The following is a 25,272-nucleotide window of genomic DNA, read 5'->3' as shown; positions in this document are numbered from 1 at the left end:
GATGTTTCCCTTTTGACATATATAAACCTTAATAAACTTCTTTATTTATCCGATGTGGGACAATGGGATGGGCCTATTCAACTTGGGCTTGATGATATAAAATAGGTGAATGTGCTTAGATAGTGTTTGTGTGTATATATTTTTTTTTAAGTGTACATGCTCATATATTGAGACATATACAAACTAATATTAAAGCTTGTATTCACATTCAAATGCATCCATAATTGCGCATATATATGTGTGTGTGTATTATGAATTTTCTAATAATTGGTAAATATTATCAAGATTTTTTCTTTTCTCAGTTGTCAAGTGAAATTCCATTTCCTTACTCGTGTTCCCTCCACCCTCTTTCTGCCGGACTAGAATAAGAAACCAAATCTTCACAAGTGCTCACATTTTGAGAGATGGTTGGATTAGCACCAATTGGAAATAAAATAAGAGAGAATTTGTTAAGATGGTTTGTACATGTACAAAAAGGATTTTTAAATGCACCGGTTAGAAAAGTGACATAGTTTACATTGAAGGTAATACTAAGTTAAGAGAAAGATCAAAATTAACGTGAATAGAGTTAATAAAGAAAAATATGATAGCATGTGGATTGACTAAGGTTATGCCCTTAAATAGAATGGAATACTGGAATGGAAATAAATTCATATAACCGACCTTAAGTAATTGAGAAAAGGATTAGTTGTAATTGTTGTACTATTCATTATGACACGAACTTTTCTACTAACCCAAAATTATTAACCATCAAACTGAGAGGATCCAGCACATCTTTTATATGACTTTCTACTTTATTTTCGATGGAAGTGTTGGGCAAAACACTCTCTCACTTTTGCTCCAAACAAGAAGATGAGAGCTTTTCTAGCCGTCGCCATGTCTATTGCAGCTCCATGGGAGCACTTGACATCCGGCTCTTGCTCAGTTGTCCCGCATTTGTTTGCTGTGTGTATCTGCATATCAAATTACAATTATCAGGAACATATAAACCAGAGCTCTACGTAGTAATATTTAAGGCTTTTGACCTTGGCCATAGGCTTATTAAGGAGAGATGTCACGGCTGGATGCCACGTAGAATAGCAAGGAGAAATTTTTATATGGCCCTGGTAAAAAATGTGTCAGTTTTTAAAGGTTTTTTTTGCTAGCGAATCAATTAATGATCCGTAGGAATCAATAGTTCCGAAACTATGTAATAATTTTTCAAATAACAATACATCATTGACAAGTAACTAGTTTGTTAATTCTAATTATCTGAACAATACAGCTTCATGAGCCATGGCAAAATAAATAAAAATAAAAATAAAAAAATTGTGCCAATTTTTTAAGTTTTTTTGCTAGCGAATCAATTAGTGATTCGCAGGAATCAATAGTCCCGAAAGTATGTAATAATTTTTCAAATAGCAATACATCCTTGACAATTAACTAGTTTGTTAATTCTAACTGTCTAAACAATACAGCTTCATGAGCCATGGCAAAATAAATAAATAAATATAAATAAATAAAAATTGGTGAATGAGGAAGCAACATTGCTATTGAGCAATAGGAAAAGGAACAAAAATGAAGTTTTAATTAAATGTCATTTGGAAAGTTGAATTTAACCAAAAGATAATACACCATTATATATTACTTTAGCTTTATTATCAACCAAAAAGGAATTTCACATGACTAGAATTGAGATTACATTTGCAACTCAAAGGCAATGGTCTGCAATAAAATTGGAGTAATGCTACATGCCCAAATCTGTTTTATCTCAACTACAATGAATAGAAATCGACGTTTACATGATATTTTTTTTTAAAAAGTTGTGCTCACTCTATCCAAAAAAGTTATTCCATTCATATTACATGGCATTGAATAGATTAGAGCTCTAGAGACTTCTGGAATTGCGTAGTGGAGTGTTGGAGAGAGTAGGAAGATGCTAATGTATTCTGGAATTCGTAGTGGAGTGTTGGAGACAGTAGGAAGATGCTAATGTATTGGAGAGTTTGTTGGTAGTGTCATGAACTTCTAAAATGTGTAGGGAGTCTTAGTATAGATATTTGTGTAGAAAATTTTAGAAGGTAAATAAGAAGTCTATATATGGAGAGAATGTGTTATTTGTAACTCATGTAACTTGAGCAGAAGCAAAAAAGATCTAAATGATATTTGATACTACACCTATTAATTCTATATATATCCCAGTTTAAAATCAAATGTATTAATTTTATATATATTTCATATCAAACTCTAAAATTTATAAAAAAGGAAGTTATTGGTAGCTCTCACCATTCAATAATAATGTATGAATTTTAAATTAAATGAATTTTATTTTTGTTTGAAATTTCAACCGTCGACATTCTCAATAACAAAATATAAAAATAGTTTATTTTATCATTGGACTTGAATTGTTTTCATTATAATTTACAAATACCATAATCATGATGAATTGCATGCTACACGTATATTTTACTTGTGCTTTTATATATCAAATATTAGATCAAAGAGATACAAAAATTCATTCAATTAACAACAATAATTTAACAATGTCCAATGTTTAAATCAGTTTTAATCCTTCATTTGGTTGCTGATGATTTAAATATAATTTTATTTTTATATTGCTTAGATTTCTTACATTTGAAAAGCTTACTTCAACCATGCCCTACCTACCTGTGACTTCATCTCTTGCAAGACATCCCCCATACCATCAAAATCCCCTGCTTCACCAAACAATCTTCCTTCGGAAACAACAACAGAGTAGTCTTGATACATCCTCTCATATTACTACACATCCTTGACAAAAAGGTAACATCACCCATCAATCCTATTTCCGTTTTTCTTTTTTTTTTCATGGATCATTTTCACATTATATGCCCAATCCAACCCGACCCATGTCACATGAACTTTTCTTGTAATTGTTGACATTCTATGGGACTATGGATTTCTAATTACTATAACATGGAACAGTGAAGCTCAGTTATGAACCAAGACTGCAAAATCAGGGTAATACTAATAATGAGAAGAAGCATCCACTTTAATTCTATCAGTGTCAGACGGGATGGCAATGAGAAAATTTTATATGGACGAAAGTTTATAAACTCCATAGGAGCATTTAGGTGCAACATAATTTCTATCAGATAATACTTCTTTGAATGATAAAAGGATATGCATCATTTTTTTGCAGTAATATGATAATTTACATGACAAACAAAACCAGATTTTGTATTGCCATTTATCAACCTTCAAAGAGATCCTTTAATTTTGGGATCCAGCAAATCTTTTATATGATTTTCTACTTTGTTTCGGATGGAAGTGTTGGGGAAACGTTCTACCACTTCTGCTCCAAACGAGAAGATGAGAGCTCTTCTAGCCGTCGCCAAGTCGATACCCCTTGCTTGGAAGTAGAAAAGTTGATTCTCTTCCAGATCACTAATTGCAGCTCCATGGGAGCACTTGACATCATCGGCAATGATTTGGAGATTGGGTTTGACATTTACAGTCGCACGAGGCTCAAGGAGGAGGCTCCTACTTAGTTGTCCGGCATCCGTTTGCTGTGCGTATCTGCATATCAAATTACAATAATCAGAAACATACAAACCATCCGAGTTCTAACATTTAAAGCCTTTGACCTTGGCCATAGGCCACCTATTACGAAAGGCGTCACAGACGGAAACCACATAGAATAGCAATACATCCATGATCAGTAAAATGATGTGCGCGATTAGAACGGAAACCCTTACTACACTAGTTTGATAACTCTAATTGTCTGATCAATACCATCTTCATGGTCCACTGCAAAAAATTGGTGAATGAGGAAGCAACACTGCTGATTGAGCAATCATAAAAGGAAAAAAACATGAAATTTTATTCAAATGTCATTTGGAAAGGTGAATCTAACCAAAAGATGATACACCACTATATATTACTTCAGCTTTATTTTCAACCAAAAGGAATTTCACATAACCGAACTAGAATTGACATTACATGCAATTCAAATGCAATAGCTACAATAAAATTGCTATGGTAAAGAACAGGCTCAATATGTCACTGTGGAACATGTGTACTACATGACAACATGTAATTTACCAGGTGCTTTAAGAACTGTAAAGGATTAGATGAAACACAATTACCTGTTGACTCTAACGTTCCCATCAAACACAGCCTGTCCTAGGGAATGAGCCACGATGCACTTGTGAAGTTGCCGAGAAAAACCACGTGGGTGGTCCATGACCAGCCTGCTATGTAGATCTTGTGTTTGATCGCTGACAGATAAGTGAAACGTTGATAACTCTGTAACCGTGTCTGGACCAAGTTGCTGAACATGAACATTGTGCCTGCTCAACTTTCCACCAGTGCTTACCTCTATGAGTTCATAGGTGCTAGCTGATTCCTGCATATAATCAACTTAGCTTTATAAATTTTGACAGGGGTGCATAGATTCATTTCAGCAATATGTCTCAAGGATCAACACGGATGTAGCATTAGCACTGTGGTTATGACAAGGTTAAAATTCCACGGATCACGAGTTTAATTACTTACTAACAAAAATAATGTTATGTTTGGAAGCACTGAATTGGTGCTTTGGATTTGGGATTGGAAGAAGTATAGTTTAAAATTTGAAGTAAAATTTTTCCAATCCCAAATACAAAGAGCCAAATTTAGGTGTGATTATGCCACCCAAAGAGCTAAATTTCCGTGATTACTTTACAGCTTTGGATGTGGATTAAAAGAATAAAAGAGAGAGAAGGTGTTTGAAAATGTCCTACCATTGTAGGTTTGTTAGAAAAGATAAAACAATAAACAACTGGACAACAGTTTGACGACAAACACTAAGGCAAGAATAGGATAAAGGGAGGGAGTGTGGCTGGCAAATAACAATACGTGAAAAATATACAGAACTCTGTTGCATGTTTGGATCACCTTTAAAGCAAATACTACCGTGTCTTGCAAATATAACAAACAAAAGACATGGATATAATGCATCAAACAACATTTCACATGACATAATTGAATGACTTTTTATTTCTACAACATCCAAAAGGGATTTTCCATTATATATTATTTTCTTTCAAAGGGAAATAGCAAAATTATACAATATGGCATATACTTGAAAACATTCACTAGTCTTAAAAAACATGTTTTTGAAGAAGTAGTTCCAGAAATAGAAACTATAACAAGTTTTCTATTTCTTAAAATTTACTGGTCGTTAACTAAATCATCATCATCATCATCCTTATCTTTAAACCCTTCTGGATGGTGTTGGTCACATAAGTCTTTTCTCATAATAGGTTTAATTTTTTAAAATCTTTTCTTATCACTTCATTCCATGCTAGTTTTGGTCTACCTATTTGTCTCTTACCATCTACATAAACCAATCTTCCTTATCTCACCGGCACATCTATTGGTCTGCATTAAATGCGTTCAGCCACCTAGGTCTATTTTCTCTTATTTTCTAAGTAATAGGCGCTACTCCTAATTTTTCTTACACATTGGTTATGAACCTTATCTCTTCTAGTTATTCCTAAAATCCATTGTAGCATTTCATCTTATGGAACAAATAATCGCAAATAGTTTGTCACCCAGCATTTTAGGGCCCTAGGTAGCCCTTTGAAAACTTGCAAATCTAAAACTTTTATTTTAATATGCCCATACATGAAATGAAAGGAAAAAGAAAATGTACCAGCATCCAGATAGGATCACAGCCATTGATATGATGGTTAAAGTCAACATCACTAGATCATCTAGCTGAGGTAGTAAGTCATGGGGATGGTGTTACTTCATTCCTGGATTTAGAAAGCTTCAAGAAAATTTTCGCCTTTTAAACTCATTAACCACAAACAAATAACTTCTGCTTGCCAACCCTTCCCCCAACCATCAACCCCACTCCAAAAAGGCCAAAAAAAAAAAAAAAAAATTACTAATTCAATAGGTGGAAACACATAACAGTTGAGCAGGGGAAGCTTCTATTGATAACTAGGATCATCAAAAAAAAGTTCCTTGATTGCTAAAGGCTTTTTGTCATCAAGAAAAGCCAAGGATACTAGTGATAACATACAGCCCCAAAAACTGTCACCGTCATTTTAAGAATCAGATCATTGTTAGAATATTTATATATATGTGTGTGTGTTGGGTCATTATGTAATTACATATAGTTGGTAGGGCCCTTGTGTTATTAAGTTAGTCTTGTATCTTTTATATAAGCCTATGTAGGCTTATTAGGGTTATGCAATATACATGAAACATACTGATGTCTGCACTCTCTCTCTCTCTCTATCTCATGATTTTGAACCTGGTATCAGAGCAACCACCTGATACCATGTGAAGTATCTTCCAGATGGGTCCATTGAGCGTTTAAAAGCACGTTTTATTGCCAAAGGTTATACCCAGACTTATGGTGTTAACTATGATGAGACGTTTGCCCCCGTTGCTAAGATTTCTTCTATTCGTATTTTGATTTCTCTTGCTGCTAATCGACATTGGCCTCTGTTTTAGTTAGACGTTAAAAATGCCTTTTTGCATGGTGACTTAGCAGAAGAGGTTTATATGGAGCAACAACCTGGGTTTGTTGCTCAAGGGGAGTATCGTCATACTGTTTGTCGCCTTAAAAAGGCCTTGAATGGATTGAAACAATCTCCACGGGCTTGGTTTGGAAAATTCTCTCAGGTGGCATTAAAATTTGGTCTTAACAGATGTCAGACCGATCATTCGATATTTCACCAGCGCACTAAAGCTGGCTTCATTTTTCTTGTGGTGTATGTAGATGATATTGTGATCACGGGTGATGATTCTGAAGGCATTACTAAGTTGAAGTTGTTTCTGCAACATCGATTCCACACTAAAGACTTGGGTAAACTTAGGTATTTCTTAGATATTAAAGTTGCTAGATCCAAGACGGGTATAAGTTTATCTCAATGAAAATATGTGTTGGACTTATTAGAAGAAACAGGTATGTTGGGTGGTCGTCCGGTCGATGCTCCTATGGATTCAAATACAAAACTCGTGTTTGATGAGGGTGATCTATTTAATGATCTGGGCAGATTTCGTTGCCTTGGGAAATTAATTTATCTCATTATCACTCGACCTGATATTTCATATGCAGTTAGTGTTGTAAGTCAGTTCATGGGAGCTCCTAGAATGCCAAATTGGATTGTTGTTCTTCGGATTATCCGATATCTCAAGCAACCTCCAGGTTTTGGGTTACTATATAAATCAAATGGTCATCTCAGGGTGGAAGGTTTTACAGATGTCGACTAGGCTGGTTCTCCTTCAGATAGGAGATCTACTACAGGCTACTGCACATTTGTAGGAGGAAATTTTGTTACATGGCGAAGTAAAAAACAAATGGTGGTAGCTCGATCTAGTACTGAAGTTGACTAGAGGGCAATGGCCCATACCACTAGTGAGTTGACATGGATACAACATTTTATAAAAGAACTTGGGTTGACAGTTAAAGCTCCTACTTCATTATTCTGTGATAATCAAGCAGCAGTTCACATTGCATCAAATCCTGTGTTTCATGAAAGGACCAAACATATTGAAGTTGATTGTCACTTCATTCGAGAAAAAATATTACGTGGAAGCATCTCTACTCCATTCGTAAAGTCTGAATATCAATTAGCTGATATGTTTACCAAAGCATTGGGTCATAACCGGTTAAGGACTATCTGTTCCAAGCTAGGATTATTTGATATATATTCTCCAGCTTGAGTGGGAGTGTTAGAATATATATATATATATATATATGTTGGGTCATTATGTAATTACATATAGTTGGTAGGGCCCTTGTGTTATTAAGTTAGTCTTGTATCTTTTATATAACCCTATATAGGCTTATTAGGGTTATGCAATATACATGAAACATACTGATGTCTGCTCTCTCTCTCTCTCTCTCTCTTTCTATCTCTCTATCTCATGATTTTGAACAATCATTAATCATAGAACACTTGAAATCTAAAAACAAGCAGAGGCAATTATGAGTTGTTAGTTCATTGAAGAATAATTTATAAGCTGAAAAAGAGTATCGACCCAAATTCACCAAGGAACCAATACATTTCATTATTTAGGGAACCAACCCTAAATGACAAAAAATTGTCCCTAGATCACTTTGTTGGAATGACATTTGAATGCCTAACATATGGCTAATAAAATGACAACCAGCTAGTTCAAAAAAGGACATAGAAGGCCTTGATCAGTATCAATTCCATCAATGAGGGGTACAGGGAATGATGGACTAAACATAAATGTAATCTCTAGCCTTATTCACACAAAGGGAGGAAAGTGGCATTAATTTCTCCCATTGAAAGAGAATTCCTAAGTACTATGGCCTGGCTACAACGGGAAATCCAGATCAGATAAGATAAGATGGATTGTGAACTGCACACATGGGACATACATGCACGCGCGTGCACACACAGAGAGCTTAACTGAGATGGATCACTTGGACCAAACCAATATGTCCGATCCTGTTACAGACCAGAAATTGATTATCACTCTCATTTATTTCTCCTTATTCATAATTCATCCAATCCTGTCAATGTCTACATAGACACCCTATTTACCAGTCTTGTTATTGGTGGAAGTCAAATCATTCTTAAAAATAGAACATTTTGTTGTTGGATGAAGTTTATGTTTGATGCTTGCCAAATATATTAGGTTATGTAATTTGTAAATTCATTTATGCAGGTGGATTGGAGAAGTTGGCAACTGTTCAATTTGAAAAGCAGTCATTTTATTACCCCAAATTATGCAGAGTTCTACTTTGCCAGCAGAATCTATCTTTGCTTCATTCTTTTATTCAATTTTCTTTTCATGGAGTTGTCATTTAATTTAGTAACTGAAATTTTATTTATTAAATGGTAATTTGCACTCACACGCCCCTCAAGTTTGGGTTAAAGACACCTAGCTACAACTTAGGCACTTTTTGGACAATGACACACCATTTCATAAATGAGATCCAACCACAGCTTTAAATGACATGAAATGTCTAATATGCCGCGCAATAAAATATTGTATTTTAAACCAAAATACCAGCTCACCTAAAATGACCAAACTACCCTTCAGTGACTATACACCACACATGCCCTATGCCCTTTCCCACTTTCTCTCTCTATATCACCACCACCACCACCACCACACACCTCAGCCGCTCTGTATTCCTCATCTTGCTCGCCGCTGCCATCGCTGCACAAGAAGGTGTTCACCATCTTTCTTCCTCGCAGCTCTGTTCTTGGCCGTTCTGTTCTTGCTCAGCGTCAATCATTGCTGTAGTTCAGAGCTTGCTCCTCGCCGGCAGTCATTGAAGTTCACTCCAAGTTTTGTTGCCGGTGCAGTTCATCCCCGCCGAGCACATCTTGCCACCCTGGTTGTGGACGGTGGTTCTTGTGGAAGGCATTTACTTTGGACGCAAAATAGTTTTTTTTTTTTTTTTTTTTCAGTTTTTCAATTGAGTAATGGTGTTTGTTTTGTTTGGGGATCTAGTAACTAAAAGTTCAGATTTTTGGGGTCAATTTTGTGTTGCTGGTGCAAGAATTTGAGCTTTATTTTGTGTTTGAAATTTGATTAAACAAATAAGCGGAAATAATTGGTGCTTGAAGAGTGAAATTTAGGTTTTTCGGACACAATTTTTCTTATGGGTGTAGATACTAAATTGTACTTAAATTTTTCTTTGGATCAGTTTTTGCAGTTTGTATAATCTTTTTCTCTCTTATATTGGATTAGATTTGCTAGGAATTGTGTTCTAATCTTTTCTTTTCTCTTTTATGTTTAGCACTGAAAAAATGAGAGCCTCCACTCAACTGACTGCCATCAAAGCATAGAAATCGTTTTCTTTTTTTTTTCCTCTCTAGGGAAACAAAGTGATTGCAAGCATCAAAAAGGAAAAAAAAAACCTATACTCCTTACATTACCTATATACGATACATATATGTGACCATTAATTGTGTACAGTTTAATTGGAATGGGAATGTGGAAGTTCTATTTTTGTGGGTTTCAGAACTAATTACAATTTTCTGATTCAACATTGTTCAATCAAAAAAAAAATTTCCTGTTCAATTCTTATACATCAATGTGAAATTTACTGATTTTTTTTTTTTTTTGATAAGTAAGATTTTATAAAAGGCGCTCAAAAGGGGAGCGCTCCCAAAGAAGACTACAGCCGTCCAAGACGACACTACAACTTTAAGCTATCCACAAAATCCAATCCATTGAATTACAGTCCCGCCCATTTACCCAAAAGAATACAATAAAGTGTGGCCTGAACGCTGATTTTATCTCACACTTAATGGAGTCTATTCAATGTATTCATTGATGAAATTGTTGTTTATTGTTTATAGCTCTCATTTTGTTATTCGCACTTATTATTATTTTTGGGCAGAGCAAGGTTGCAGAGGGAGAGACCTGGTGAAGGAGGAGATGAGAGGTTAGAGATAGAGGGAGGGTTATTTTGGTCCATTAAAGGGACTTAGAAAGGTTAAAATAATAATTTCATGGTCAATTCACAAGTCGAAGAGTAATAAGGTATTTTTACCTTATGTCAGAGGTGTCAGGGGTGTGACTGTTCAATTTTGCAAACCTGGGGGGCGATTGGTTCACACTCGCCCCAAGTTGTAGTTAGTTGTCCTTAACTCAAAGCCGAGGGGGTGTGAGCGCAAAATACCCTTTATTTAAATAAGAAGTAGTGGACTAACATACATGCAAATGGTGCATAATGCATATTGTTGGTACATTCTGGAAAAGACTAAAAATGTAATCATTATTCGAGAACCAACGGTTGGTTGTAATCATTTTACGAGAACCAACTGTTGGTTTGAATTATTTGATGATGTAACATGCCAGGTTCTTCAAAATAAGAAAATATATTTACTTATTGGGAGATAAGGAAGGAAGAAAGAATGAGAGAGAGAGAGAAGCAGGAAAAAGATGACAAAACAGAGAAAACAAAAGGAGAGGAAGAAAGACCAAAGCAGACAATCACAGGAAAGAGAGAGAAAGAGAGCGCATGCAAAGCTTTTGAAATTTGCCTTTAATATTCATTCATCTTTGGTGCTCTCCTGATTTACAAGAATAATGGTCTATTTGTAGGCTTCTAAAAAGCCCTAGAAGTATTAGGTAACAAATTAAAAAATCCTATCCCTTCTGTAATAAAATAAAAATAAAAAATAAAAGACTCAAAATTTCATAACTAAAACCTCCAGAACTATTAAAAGGATGATATCGCAGCAAGATTCATAAGACTTTCAGTGTCACATAATGAACTAAAATAAATTCTCATTAGTTATATTCATCGCCCCTCTAGCTGTAATATACTCTTTCCCATAACTTCTCGTACCAGACCAGACTCAAATTTGGATTTGAATAGCTGGAGTACAAGTGTACTCCTTGATCTTTAGTAAAGGCGGATTAAGCAAAAAAAATATTTATATAAAAAAATAAAAAATAAAAACTGCATCATTATATTGAATTTTCATGGTTTTGAGTAAGCATCATAAAATTTGTAATTGTAATTTTGTAAGACTTTGTGTCACCAATTAACTTACTAAGGAGAAACCTGGAAGGAAAATTATACTCTCTGCTCATGGATAGTGTAATACACAACAGTGGAAAAGTCTCTCTAAGATTTGCAAAGTTCAGTTTGATGATTAAGATGGAGTGTCCCATGTGCTTTTTCAAGACAAGAGACAGTTGACCATGAGGATGTCTATCACCTATGCTATTCTAAATAGTTCATTGCACAGTTTTTGTTCAACTCATACTTTTACTGAACGCTTTTGTGTATCTATAGGGAATTAGTATATCTAAACTTTGACATTTTGGGTGCTGAAATATTTTTTTACTAGCGTGTGTATAGCATGTGGGTGGACAATCTGATAACACATCAAAAAAGTTAATAGACATGTTTCCTGAATGTTAATTGAACGTGACGCACAATCATCTATAAGTCAACTCAAAGGCATGAACCCCAGAACGAAGTGGATCTTTTCCTTGCAAATCCCTTTCTAATTCTTTTCTTCTCCATTTTTTAAAAATTCTTCATTTGGCATGATAAAGCTCCTCAAAAGTCAAAGCATTACTTTGGACCATTTCTAAAGAAAGTTAGAATGCGGTGTAGAAAATTCAAGGCTTCATATAATTACAAATCTGATATCAGTTTCTTGTCCAATATCATTTTTCTTTCCTCCCCCCCTTCTTTTTGGTACTCAACCTTCCATTTGGAAGGAGGAGATACCACTTGAGCTAAAGGATCGGTGGTATTTTTAAAAAAATAAATTCCTCATCCACAATTGTTAATATTCTTCTTCTTTTTCCTAAGTCACAATTGTTAATATTTCAATAAATCAAATCCTATATAATGTGTCACAAATATGTAACAAAATTTTGGTTCCCAGATAACTTTTTATCGTTCAAATACATCAAACATGAATTCTATATGCTAACAAGAACCTAGATAAATGGATCAAATATAAGACTTATAAAATAATAAAAAAAATGGATCAAATATAAGTGAAAAAGGAATGGATAATCACCTGGCAAACAGAAGTCCACTTAATATGAGCAGCACTCAAAGACTGACTTTGAATATAAGAATGGCTAACCTTTGCTCCTTCTCCAATCACTACCTCCATAACTGAATTTGTCCAATAGCACTTATTCCCATCTCCCCCAATATACTCCTCAATTATACCAATCTCTCCTCCACTCTCCACCAACACCAACACCCTAGGATTCGAAATTGGCAACGTTTTCGACTCACTATCACCCCCTTCCATCGAAATATACCTCAAATGCAATGGACTCTCAACCCGACACCCCACCGGCACATACACCACAACCAAATCCGGGGCACCAACACCATTAAGTGACCAAAACAAGTCCCCTTCAAAATTGGACACAAATTCAAACACCCTTTTCATAATAACCTCGGAATCGAGACTCGATAAATTACCAACAAACACACCATTGGGCAATTCAGATAATTGGGAGAGAGAATTTACAATGTAACCATCAACAATGGCAAGATTGGGGAAATGGGTATCTGTGGAAACACCCAAAGAATTCAAATCCTGAGGTGAGGAAGTAATTGGTTGAATTTGAGAGTGTTTTATGAAGGAAGTGTCCGTGAACCGAAAGGGCTCGTCTTTGCGAGAAGGCCATGGGGTTGAGAGGAGGGACTGAGAGGAGGTGTCTCTGAGCTTCTGAAGAGGTGGTGGTGGAGGTGAAGAAAAGCTTGGGGATGAGGAGAGAGAGTCTTCTAGGGTTTCTGCAATTTGGAGGACAAATGGGTCGGAGAGAGTTGCAATTGGTGTTAGAGATGGGTGAGTGAAAACCCTAGTTTTGGTTGTTCTGGGTCTAAGTCTGGTTTTGGGTATTCTGGTTTTAGAGAGATATGGTGATATAGATATAGATACAGTGGGATTTGTATACAAATTCGGTGTGAAGAACGTTGAAGCAGCCATGGATGTTGGTGGGTGAGTTTGAAGTTGCAGAGAGACATTGTCAACTAATCAATAATCATGGTGATAGAAGTGACGTGTGAACAAGAAACCTAATTGGGCTTTTGAATTAATTGGGCTTGCTAGTTTGTGTGGAATTAGGCCTATTTTTCTTTGTTGCTTGGGCTCATGAATTGGATCATTCTGATTACTTGGGATAGGAGGATCCAAATACGACTAAACAAACCCAAATTGGACTTGCCAAAGTGTAAAATGCTGGCATGGACCTTGCGTGAACGGGCACAGTATTGTACTCCCTTCCAAAAAAATGTCCACCTTTTTATTTTTAGATGTCCCGAAATAATTTTCTGATTTGAAAAGTCCATTATTTTTTTTTTTTCTTTATAACATTACCAATTTAACTTCAATCCTATAAAAAGTAAACTAAGACTTGTTTACTCATTCCTACCTACCATTAATATGGTCAAATCACAAATACACAAATAATTCTGAGGATACGATAAGTGGTATGGGCCGGTAGCTTGCGGACGTGGGATCAGGGCAAACAATTGAAGTACAGCCCATACAAGAGCACCATAGAATGGGCTGAGCTAGGAGGATCCACCGAAGAAGACCAAACCCATTGGAAAGAAGGCCCAACACAGATAGTCCAGCACTTGTAATTGCCTATAAAAGGGCAGTGAAGAGAGTGAAAGAGGGAGATTTATTTTTGATTGAAAATGTAATGAGATTCTGTCTAAAGAAGGAGAGAAAATTCTTTGCATCTTCAAATTCGTAAATGATAAATAAGGACATTAATTTTCTTTTCTTTTTTTAATAAATTCAATGAACTTTTTTTATTTTCTTATTTATCACTTTTCAGATTTTGTAATTACAGACTATTTGTACATTTGTGATTGGACCCGGTCAATAGAAATGACTTACTCACCCATGAGTAGGCAAATCTTCTCCTTCTTTTTTTTTTTTCTTTTTTTTTTTTATTTATAATTATTTTGACCTCTAGTTCATTAAGTTATAAAAATCCCCTCCTCCCCCCTGAATTTTTTTTTTTCCAAAGCTCCCCCCTGGCCATGCTAAGCTGCTAGCCTATTAAATTCTTTTCCATTTTATGCATATAGTTTACAAAATGACTTTTATTTATTTTTTTCTTTCTTTGCAAGAATATTAAATTAATTACCAAGGGACCAATTGGTCCAGCGGTATCACCCCTTCCTTCCCAAAAGGAAGGTTGGGGGTTCAAACCTCAGTGGAGATAGGGTGTGTGAGTAATTGCTTTAACTTTCAAAAATAAATAATAATAAAAAAAAAATATTATTAAATTAAAAGTTTCCAAAACAACATAGAGCAACCCAACCACTGAGCTACGAAGGCATTGCTACAAAATGACTCCCTAATTTTTTTATTTTTTTTTCAAAAAAAAATCTTCTAATTCCTTTTTTTTCCTTGCGTCTTTTTCTTCATTTTTTTTTTTTTTTAATATCTTCAAAGAGAATTGCATTTCTTTTCTTCAATCAAATTCTTTTTTCTTTTTCTTTTTTTTTTACAATAAAATTTTATTTTATTATGTGTCAGTGTGCCCGGAATCAAATTCCTCGCTCTGGGTACATATTTTATATATATATATATATATATATATATATATATATATATATATATATATATATATATTTATTTATTTATTATATACAATCAGATTCATGTAGAGAGAGAATAATGCAATATCATCTCAGTTTATCTTCTTGTTTCATTGATGATATAAGACTATTTAATATCATTCAAAGTATTGTGCAGTCAAAGTAGTGTTGATTGCAATTCGTAAATGTTTTCTTTTAAAATAATTTTCAGGGTTGCAATTTGCAGTGTCTTTTACTCTTTCTAAGTAATTTTTACGGTTTTATATTGCAATTGGTTTACGACGGGTCTTACTAAACTTGACATCTAATCAGTCACATAGAGTCAGTTATTGCAGAGCCAAGCTACATAGTATTATTCATAAGTAAACATACAATTTAACTTAGTAAATCCTAACGTATCAACATTTAATCCCTTAATAATATCATATAATCAATATACTAAGTGTACATACATCTTTTTGTAATTTTATCCAAATTGAATTATCATGGATAACAAATCCAAATATTTTGAGAAAGAGCAAGGGAGGAACTAGTAATGGGCTAACATGGGGTATAGCCCAAGTCCAATTGAAAAAAAAAAAAATTAGTATTATTATTCCTATAAGCCTATATACTATTATTCCTCTTCGTATCAGCCCAGTCTAATCCATAGTATTTCTATAAATAAAAAAAGTAATAAAATTTACGAAGGTCAAGTCTTAAATATAAGCAAGCCCACAAACCATGGACATGTCCGATCACAAAATAAACCATAATAAAATATAATAAGCCCAGTCCAGTAAATCAAACATATTGTTAGTCTATGGAAAAAGACCTAAACTCTTCGTGTGTAAGGTACTAAGCCATAGGTGGATGGATATCATGAATTATTATTGTTAATCCAGTGAAATATTGAATTTTATTTTTGCAAAAAAAAAAAAAAAAAAAAGGAGGGGGGGTGGTGGCTTTGTTAATGACTTGATAATTTCTTGTTAAAATTGGGTAATTTATTATATAATAGATTAATAACTAGTCAAGAGCGGAGCACATAGGTCTTACTTTCTAATACGAATTTATTAATAAAGAATATATATATATATATATATCTTACATTCTTGTAGTTATTTGTTTTAATACTTGTATAAAGCAAATTTCAATAGATTCTTAACTGTGAAAATACGTTAGAGTTTGAAAGTGTAAATCTGTTAGAAGGTTGTAAATTATTGGATTTAATTGAATAACTTATGCATGATAATTATGTATTTAAGTATAGATGACACACTAATTAGTTATTTTTAGTCTTTCCTACTTTACAATTCTGGCTCCGCCCAAAGAAAGAGCACACATAGTATTTGCAACTTCATCTAAATATATAAAACAAACACACATTGACCAGTCAACTTATTTGTGGATCATCAAAGATCTTATTTGTGGATTTTACGTACCAGATTAAAATTCTTTACAGTAAAAGTGAATGCAATATTTGAACTTTTATCCAAATAAAGACACACAGTTGACCAAATATAGAACTAAATCTGACCCACCATGATTTATATATAATTGTAGTCAATTCAATTACTCCGTATAGACATTTTGGTGGGTAAATCTGCCAGGTGCTTTTTTTCGATAAGGGTAAATCTGCCAAGTTGACAAGCTTAATGATTACTTTTCTGAATTAATACTAAAATTATGGGGTGATTAAGAGTGGACACATAGGTTAGTGTCACTTCTATTAGAATTGGTTAGTATCACAAGTGACAATTAGGACTGGATCCAATGTATACGAAGCTTCAAGATCATGCTCTAGAGAATGAATTATGCTTGATTAAAACAAATAAAACAAAAGAATTTGAGTCACTCCAAATGCAAACTTACAAGAGCATGGAAGTATATGGAAAAAAAAAAAATTTGAAATCTTGGTAAATTCATGTTATTAATTAATATATATAATACAAAACTTGTATCATAGTGTGAATAACAATATAAATGCTTTTACGAAACTATGGTCATGATCATTGAATGTTCTCGTCGTCTAATATCAACCGGAGCAGCTGGAGCGTTAGGCGAATTAGGCTGTCGCCTAAGACCTCAACCAATAAGTAGGCCTCATAATTTTTCATTTCTTTATATATTATAACTTTCTTAAAATAATTATGTTAATTATTAAACATCAACAAATAGAGGGATTTGACATTATTGTTTATCACCTTCTTCTTTCTTTTTTCAGGGTCCCAAAATTTTTTCCTTATATATTATAAGCTACCTAAAAATTTTATTTTCTTCTATCATTAAACCTCAATCGATAGAGAAATTTAATATTAGGCCCAAAATATTTCTGTATTTATATTACTTTCTTATTTTAATTTTTAATCTCTCTCATCCTTATTACATGAGCGTATACACACACATATACATATATATTACTACACCAATTATAAATATCATTCATTGTGGTTGAACTTGTGAAACTTTCTATATATTTTTAAAACACCTATTAACATTTTTTTTTTTTCTTATTCCTCACATTTTTTTCTCCTCTCATTATAATTTTTTATTTTTTTCATCTTCTCCACTCCTACAATTTACAACATCACTCCGTCATAAAACTTTGAATAAACGTTTATTCTATTAAAGAATTTTTTGGAGTATTAGACCAAATTCTTTGAAATCGGTTTCTATTGTTTTATAACTTCAATTATTTTATAGTTTTATTAAATTTTGTTATCATAAAATTATTTATTTGGTTTGTGAGTTGTTATCATTTTTATTTATATTATTGAATATGTATTCTAGAAAGTATATAGTCAATTAATTAACGATAGATTTAGAAATTGAAAAAAAAAATTAGTACTACGCTTAAAAATCACAAAAACAAATAATGAGCATATTACTAGCATAAACATATGGATAGACTCTATTAAAAGACCATTCTATTTTTTTCGCGTAAGGTCTCAAATTATATTGAGCCACCCCTGATATCAACTATAATAGATTGAGTGTTTTGAGATTTAACCTAAAAGTTTAAACAATTAAATTGTGCTAACACTCATCTGGATTTGATGTGAGACATAACTTTCCCATGTAACACATCCACTTGATAAGTTAAAATGTCAAAAATGAACTATTAAAGTAAAACGAAAAAGTACATATGAAGCAAAACATAAGTGTTTTAAGCCATGGTAGCATAGATTTTTTTTTTTTTTCTCCTTAGATTGTTATATCATAAATTAGTCTTGGAATTCAAAAAATGTATGATCACTTGTGGAAAAAAGAGAGGCAAGGCGTATAATATGGAGAAAGTGAAGTACTAGGAGGGTGATCCTCACTGATAGATAGAGTCCTCAATCGTTGAATTGAGAGGTACATACTCGACCTCTTTATCTAACCATTCAAGGTGTGAGAGGTCAGATGAAAATGTCTTTATGAAATTTTATTTAATTTTTTTTTTTTTTTCCCAAAAGGTTATGATCATTTCACACTTAACGACAATTCAAGTATATATCTACTTCTTGGTCCGCTTACAATTGATTATAGACGCTTTCAGAAATTTTACAAACGATCATGTGTATCATGGAATGCACCATTGAAGGTGTGAGAGGTTAGATGAAAATGTATTTATGAGAACTTTTGCTTTTCCCAAAAGCCAAAAGGTTATGATCATTTCATGCACTTAACGACAATTCAAGGTATATATCTACTTCCTAGTCCCCTTACAATTGATTATAGACCCTTGATAATGCACTATTATTCTAAATATACCTTCTTCTTTTTTTCTTTTTTCTTTATTTTTTATTCTTTTCTTAAAACACGTGTATCAACTTGGTAAATTTGAGGAAAGCATATTTATTTCAGGACATTGCATTCATGAAAACTTTTTTCTCTCAGTAATGCTTTCAGGAGAGTTCTCTCACTACTACAAGAGCTCTCAATTTTAATCAATAAATTAAAAGATATATTAAATGATTTATAGTTACACTACAAGAAATTAGACTATTAGGGATGACGAGAAAAAAAAAAAAAAAAAACCACTTATGAGACCAACTGAGATGGAATAACCCTCCGTCCCAAATAAATATTAGGGACAAATGATGTATTTGGAACAGAAGTAATACTTTTGTCCCTATTTTCTAATTTTTTTAATTGATTGTGTCTACATCCCTAATTCTTTTTTGTTTTTGCATGCTACATCCGTTAATAATAAGGTTCATCCTGCCCTGTCCATTCATAATATTTACAAACTAAGATAAATGTCAACACTAATAAAAAATAAAAAATAAAAAACTCAATTTTAATAAACATTAACTAAAAACAAAATAAAGGTCGAATCACATTTCCAAAATTCTCCCAAATAAGTACCAAAAGACATAATATTTAAACATAGTATAAAAGATCAATATCTAAAATGCGAGGAATAATCGATAATCATTATTGGATGCTCAGATTGAAATGGGTGGTACGAACCAAATGGGCCACACATAAGTGGCTGAGGACTATTTAATAGACAGTCAAATGGTCCATAAGTTGGCATTCCATATTTGAATTTTTACATATTTCTCGAAAATAAATAAATAAAACATTCAAAATTCAATGATTAAATATTAAGACCTCATAATTCTTCTCATGGAGAGTTTTTTTTTTAGAGCGTTACTCCTCTTTGATAAACTAGCCAAGTGTGAAAAACATGACAAAGTCTAATTTAGTTCACTTATAATTAATTATAGACTCTTGATAAATTGTGACAAAAAGGTAATAAATATTAAGATCTCATGATTCTTCTCGTATATTATGAATGCAACATTATCCTAAATATGCTCCCTCTAATTTTTCTTTTTTTATAAACTACCTCAATGTGAAAAACATGCCAAATCTAATAATTTTCAAATCTCAAAACAAAGTTTTTGTTTAGTCTGCAATTAGATATGCAAAATCAATAATCATGTCTCCACGACGAAAAAAAGGCGGCTGAACTATATCTACCATGTTAAACACAGTTATAAAAAATTCAAAAAACAATTAGGTTTAGAGGAGACCATCTTTGATTATAGTGAGGTTTAGTCACATATTAGGGGGAGATAATTTTGGGGCCACCTGTCTTTTGAAGCTTTTGGCAACAGGGTTTGGAGGCGGCCTTTCCAATTTCCAAATGACCAAATCATTAAGACCCTCCACAAGACTTTTGGTAAATGCAGCCAAATGACTTTGTCTGGTACTTCCTTTTCCACCACTCACTCATACAGTTGTATCCACTGATCTGGGAAAGCAACCCCCCATCACATCTCTCAGTCTCCCTCTCACTCGAGTTCGCGTCCTCTGTGACACAGTTAAAGTGTTGTGCTGCATTGCATTTGAGTATTCACAATTCGTTCGTACATGTACAGAATCACACCTCACTTGATTCATTGTGAACCACCAAATAAGTATTGTATCTGATCCGCTTATGTCACTTAAATTCTCATGGCAATACAAATTCACTCATACAAAGAATTTAGACGCTTATATGAATATCATTGGTATTTTAAATTTCACCACTTAATGAAAATTCACTACAAAATGGTAGTAAAATTTAACTACTCCCTCCTTCTGGTAGAAGCTTTTAAGAGGGCGTGCAATAAATTTTAACTACTCCCTTCTTTTCATAGAAGTTTTTAAGGGAACATGCAATAAATGTATTATTTCTTTTTAAAATTATCAAATTTTTTTTTTAAGTTTAAATATGTATATTACTCGAGTTGGCATCCTTTACAACGTACATCGTTAAAGTGTTATCAGGGCGGCTCAATATAATTTGAGACCTTCAACGAAAAAATAAAATGATCTTTTAATAGAGTCTATCAATATGTTTATACTTGTAATATGCTCATTATTTGTTTTGTGATTTTTAAGTGTAGTACTAATTTTTTTTTCAATCTCTAGTTCTATCGTTAATTAATTGACTATATACTTTCTAGAAAACATATTCAACAATATAAATAAAAATGATGACAACTCACAACCAAAATAAATAATTTTATGATAACAAAATTTAATAAAACTATAAACTAGTTGAAGTTATAAAACAATAGAAACTGATTTCGAATAATTTAGTCCAATATTCCAAAAAATTCTTTAACAGAATAAAAGTTCATTCAAAGTCTTGTGACGGAGTAAGGTTGTAAATTGTAGGAGTGGAGAAGATGAAAAAAAAAAAAAAAAAAAAAAAAAAAAAAAAAATTATAATGAGAAGAGAAAAAATATGTTAAAAAAAAAAAAAAAAAGTTAATAGGTGTCTTAAAAAAATATAGAAAGTTTCACAAGTTCCACCACCATGAATAATATTTATAATTGGTGTAGTAATATACATGTATATGTGTGTGTATACGCTCATGTAATAAGGATGAGAGAGATTAAAAAAAAAAAAAAAAAAAATGTAATATAAATATAGAAATATTGTGGGCTTAATATTAAATTTCTCTATTGATTGAGGTTTAATGATAGAAGAAAATAAAAATTTTAGGTAGCTTATAATATATAAGGAAAAAATTTTGGGCCCTGAAAAAAGAAAGAAGAAGGTGATAAAAAATAGAAATCTTGTAGGTTATTGTCAAATCCCTCTATTTGTTGATGTTTAATAATTAACATAATTATTTTAAGAAGTTATAATATATAAAGAAATAAAAAATTATGAAACCTTTTTATTGTTTGGGGCTTTAGGAGATAGCCTAACTCGCCTACCGACTGCCTGTATTTAAGGATTCACAATTCTCTCCTATAGTTACATAATCACACATCTCACTTAACTCATCCTGATCCATCAGATACAGTATACTATTGTACTTGATTCACTTTAATCCTCATGAGTGAACGCTGTGAAGTATACAAATTCAAACACTTACATAGTTGGTACTTCAAATTTTACCACTTAATGAAAATTCACTATTAAGTAGTAAAATTTAACTACTTTCTCTTTCTCATATTAGTTGTTCAAGTTAAGAATTAGAAATTTCAAAAGAGACATGCATAGTCCCCATCTGAAATTATAGTACAAATTTATCCTTTTAAGGTTAAATATGTATATTACTAAGTTAGAATTTTTTTAAAAAGTTAAAAGGTAATAATGGAAACATAAACTTATTTTGCTTTTACTTCTCAGAGTAGACAACTAATTTGAAACATTCTAAAGAGGGAATATGAACTACTAATTTCAGGAGGAGAGAATATAATAGTAGTGAAATTTCAAAGTAAACTTGAGCTGAGAGTAGCATTGGTAAAGTCATGGTGGAGAATTCCCTTTTTGGTAATTGGGGGAAACTAATCCCATCCTAAACCTGAGCTTTTATTGTAATTATTTCAGCTTTAATTGAAACAAATCCAAAAACGTAGCTTGATGAATATAGAGTATAACCAAATTGTATTAATAATTCAATATGTTGTTAATGAATGATCATCCAAAACAAAACCATCTAATTTGTATTGGTTAAGCAGTCAAGCTCAATATGTTTGTTGACAATCAAACTTCTTCTCTCAACACATATACATTGCACATTTATGATAAGGTTGTCCTATTAATTTAACATTGCTCAACATATCTTGACAAAAAGATTTCCACTCTCTCACTCTATATATATATATATATATATATGTATGATGAATTAATTGGAATGAGTTCATGATATATTGTGGCAACTCATGTTTTTGTCAACCCATTTGCTCTCTCGTCCTCTTTCTGATTCTCACCGTAGATTTGAGGTGGCAGTGATACAAATCCCACCATGGTATGGTGACAAAGGGCCGAAAGCAGTAGACCAACAGCGACAAGGATAAGATGATGTTTCACTCTTTTCAATTCCCCATAAAAGACCCTCCTCAATTCTTCCATTTATCATTCACTCACTAATTGACCAACTTTTCTATTTTGCTCCCATTTCACACCAACCCACATCACTACCCCCCTCCCCACCCCCCCCAAAAAAAAAAAAAAAAAATCAGGCCTTGTTTTGCAAAATATGTCTACATACATATCTCGCTAACATGAAGGATAAAAGTGTTATTTAAAGATTATAATATCACTTTTCGTCATTATATTAGTGATCATTTGACGGTAAGGGAGTTATGTGCAATTCTTTTTGTAGATTAGGAGTGTTATCTATTAAAATAAAGTATAAGGGAATAAACTACAACAAATTGATTATAGAGGAGGTTAAATGCAATTCATTAAAAATAATAATTAACATATATATATATATATATAATTGTAACAATTCCTTTTCACATAAATATTTACACTAAGCTAATGGCCTTCTAGTGACTTGTATTCTGTCTTACTAGAGTAGGATTTTGTAGTCTCAATGAGGAGGCAATTCATTCATGAAAAATTTGCTTGATTAGTTGAAATGCAAACTTGAAACTTTAAAAAGAGCCTAGTATGATGATTTACATTGAAATTTCATTTACAAGCCTTTATGATCAATTTCTCTCCCTTTTTTTTTCATTATTGTAATGCAAAAGCAAGTACTAGTAGTTTGATTTCTCTGTTACAATTTTTATTTTTTGCCAACCTTACCATAAATGTAAAAGCAAGGAGTTTTTTCAATCTCTTTTATAGTTTCCCTGCTAAATTTGCTAACCTTTTTTTTATTGGTTTCCAACAAGTAAATGTTAGGCTAGAAAATAAAGTGAATTTTGTCAAAAAAAATTTCCTTTCACAACTATTTCTTATTAGCTAAGACATATGAATAATTATAGAATTTGATGGAATGAAATTGTGACAAATGTCAAAAAGATTTCTTAAGTGGCACTCAGCCATATAGCTGCTGCATTTAGGATAATGTTAACCCAAATTTGGGTTTGTTTGCTCCTTCATCAACAAGTTTTTTTCCCACCAAAAGTATTCCTAACTTGCTAAATTTGGTTTCTGCATTGTCTCATTTAACAAGTTTCCTTCCACTTGTGCTTCTTCAGAAACTTAGTCCATCATCACAAGAAGCATCTTCAATAAAGCTAGGCTGATTTCCCTCTATATTATAATTGGGAATTAATTCAAAAGAAAATTTAATTGCTTAGAACACTATTTAGAAACTTTATCAAAATTATATAGAGTTTGATTGTCTTTGCATGTGTTCCATTCTAAAGGTGTGTGAAAGGGATTAAACCAAACTTTGGGTCTTCTTTTATTAAACTAATTTGGAACATGTTTTGGATAATGAAGGTGGGGTGACCTGCAAATTTTGGGAAAAGCTGGGCAAGTTAATCATCATATTCAACACTAAATTCAGACTCACATATAAAAAACACATAGTAGGGATGAGAATCCATCCAATTGGTTGTCCACTGTGACCAAACACCCTCTTTGTTTTCAAACCCTAAAGCTGTTCTTCCTTCTTCTTTTTTTTTCTTTTTTTTTTTTTTTCCTATTTTCCGTGGTAAAAGCAAGTAAGTCCATCACTAAATCACCCCTAGTTGGTTGGCCTTTTATAGTACAGATTTCTACCAACTTCTAACCATTGCAGCAAGTTGGTTTTTACTTTTTACAGCTAACCCTAGCTTAGGGCCCTACCAAACCCCTCCCCCTACATTCTTTTTGAACAAAAGGTTAAAAAATATATATTTTATAATTGTGACCAAACACCTCTTCTTATGCTCTTATACATCAGCAATACTTTGTTTTTTTTTCACTCTCTTTACCCTTTTCTTTTCAAATGTAAAAGCAAGTGGTTCTATTGATCCACATATGGTTTCTTTGCTAATTCTTTCATTAGTTGGACCTATTTAATTCATTAAGCCTTAAGAACACAACTTTCTCATCTTCATGTGAATCCAATGTCCACTAAGCTGTGTTTGGGTCATCCCAAAAAGTGTCAAAAAACTCAGTTAGCACTTTCAGGACCCCCTTTTTTTGAACAGTGGGCCATCCCAATGACATCAACTCTCATTAAAAAAAAAGGAAAAGTGTTTTGTCTGACTCATCATAACGCGGAAGGAGCTTAAGGCTTGGAATGATCTATGACCAAATCGAATTAAATCCTCCAAAATCTCTAATCAATGCCCTTAATTAACTGTCATTAATATTATTTTGGCGGGAAGTTAGCTACTGTTTAGGTGTGAACGGTTTGGGGTTTTTGTGGGCCCATTTGGAATTTGGGGTTCGCTCCAGACAAGCAATCATCAACCTTTCGGTGTTCATGTTTTTGGACTATTGGTTCGTTCCTCCAGGCTCCAAACCCTTATATAAAACCCATCCCACACTCCTCTGTTTTTAC

At 32.9% G+C, this 25,272-nt stretch overlaps 1 protein-coding gene across 1 annotated transcript; it reads right to left on the bottom strand.

The window, feature by feature from the left end:
• Positions 1 to 3,032: 3,032 nt before the first annotated feature.
• On the bottom strand, positions 3,033 to 13,494 carry LOC132282560 (protein ABCI7, chloroplastic). Its single transcript, XM_059784285.1, has 3 exons — positions 12,498 to 13,494; positions 4,107 to 4,366; positions 3,033 to 3,537 (listed from the first exon to the last, which is right to left on the bottom strand). The coding sequence occupies exons 1-3, from the start codon at positions 13,425 to 13,427 to the stop codon at positions 3,219 to 3,221; spliced, it is 1,509 nt and encodes a 502-aa protein (XP_059640268.1). The 5' UTR covers positions 13,428 to 13,494; the 3' UTR covers positions 3,033 to 3,218.
• Between the last annotated feature and the right edge of the window lie 11,778 nt (positions 13,495 to 25,272).

The sequence above is a fragment of the Cornus florida genome, unplaced genomic scaffold, assembly GCF_030987335.1.
Source record: "Cornus florida cultivar Cherokee Brave unplaced genomic scaffold, ASM3098733v1 CherokeeBrave_3.0.0_Hap2_Chr11, whole genome shotgun sequence".
NCBI classification, from domain to species: Eukaryota; Viridiplantae; Streptophyta; class Magnoliopsida; order Cornales; family Cornaceae; genus Cornus; species Cornus florida.
This window is presented reverse-complemented; position numbering and strand designations above follow the sequence as displayed.

Coding starts and splice junctions, on each gene's coding strand:
- LOC132282560 (XM_059784285.1), bottom strand. CDS start 13,427: ATGGCTGCTTCAACGTTCTTCACACCGAATTTGTATACAAATCCCACT. Junction 4,367..12,497: donor AGTGGACTTCTGTTTGCCAG/GTGATTATCCAT, acceptor GATTATATGCAG/GAATCAGCTAGCACCTATGA. Junction 3,538..4,106: donor GGGAACGTTAGAGTCAACAG/GTAATTGTGTTT, acceptor TTTGATATGCAG/ATACGCACAGCAAACGGATG.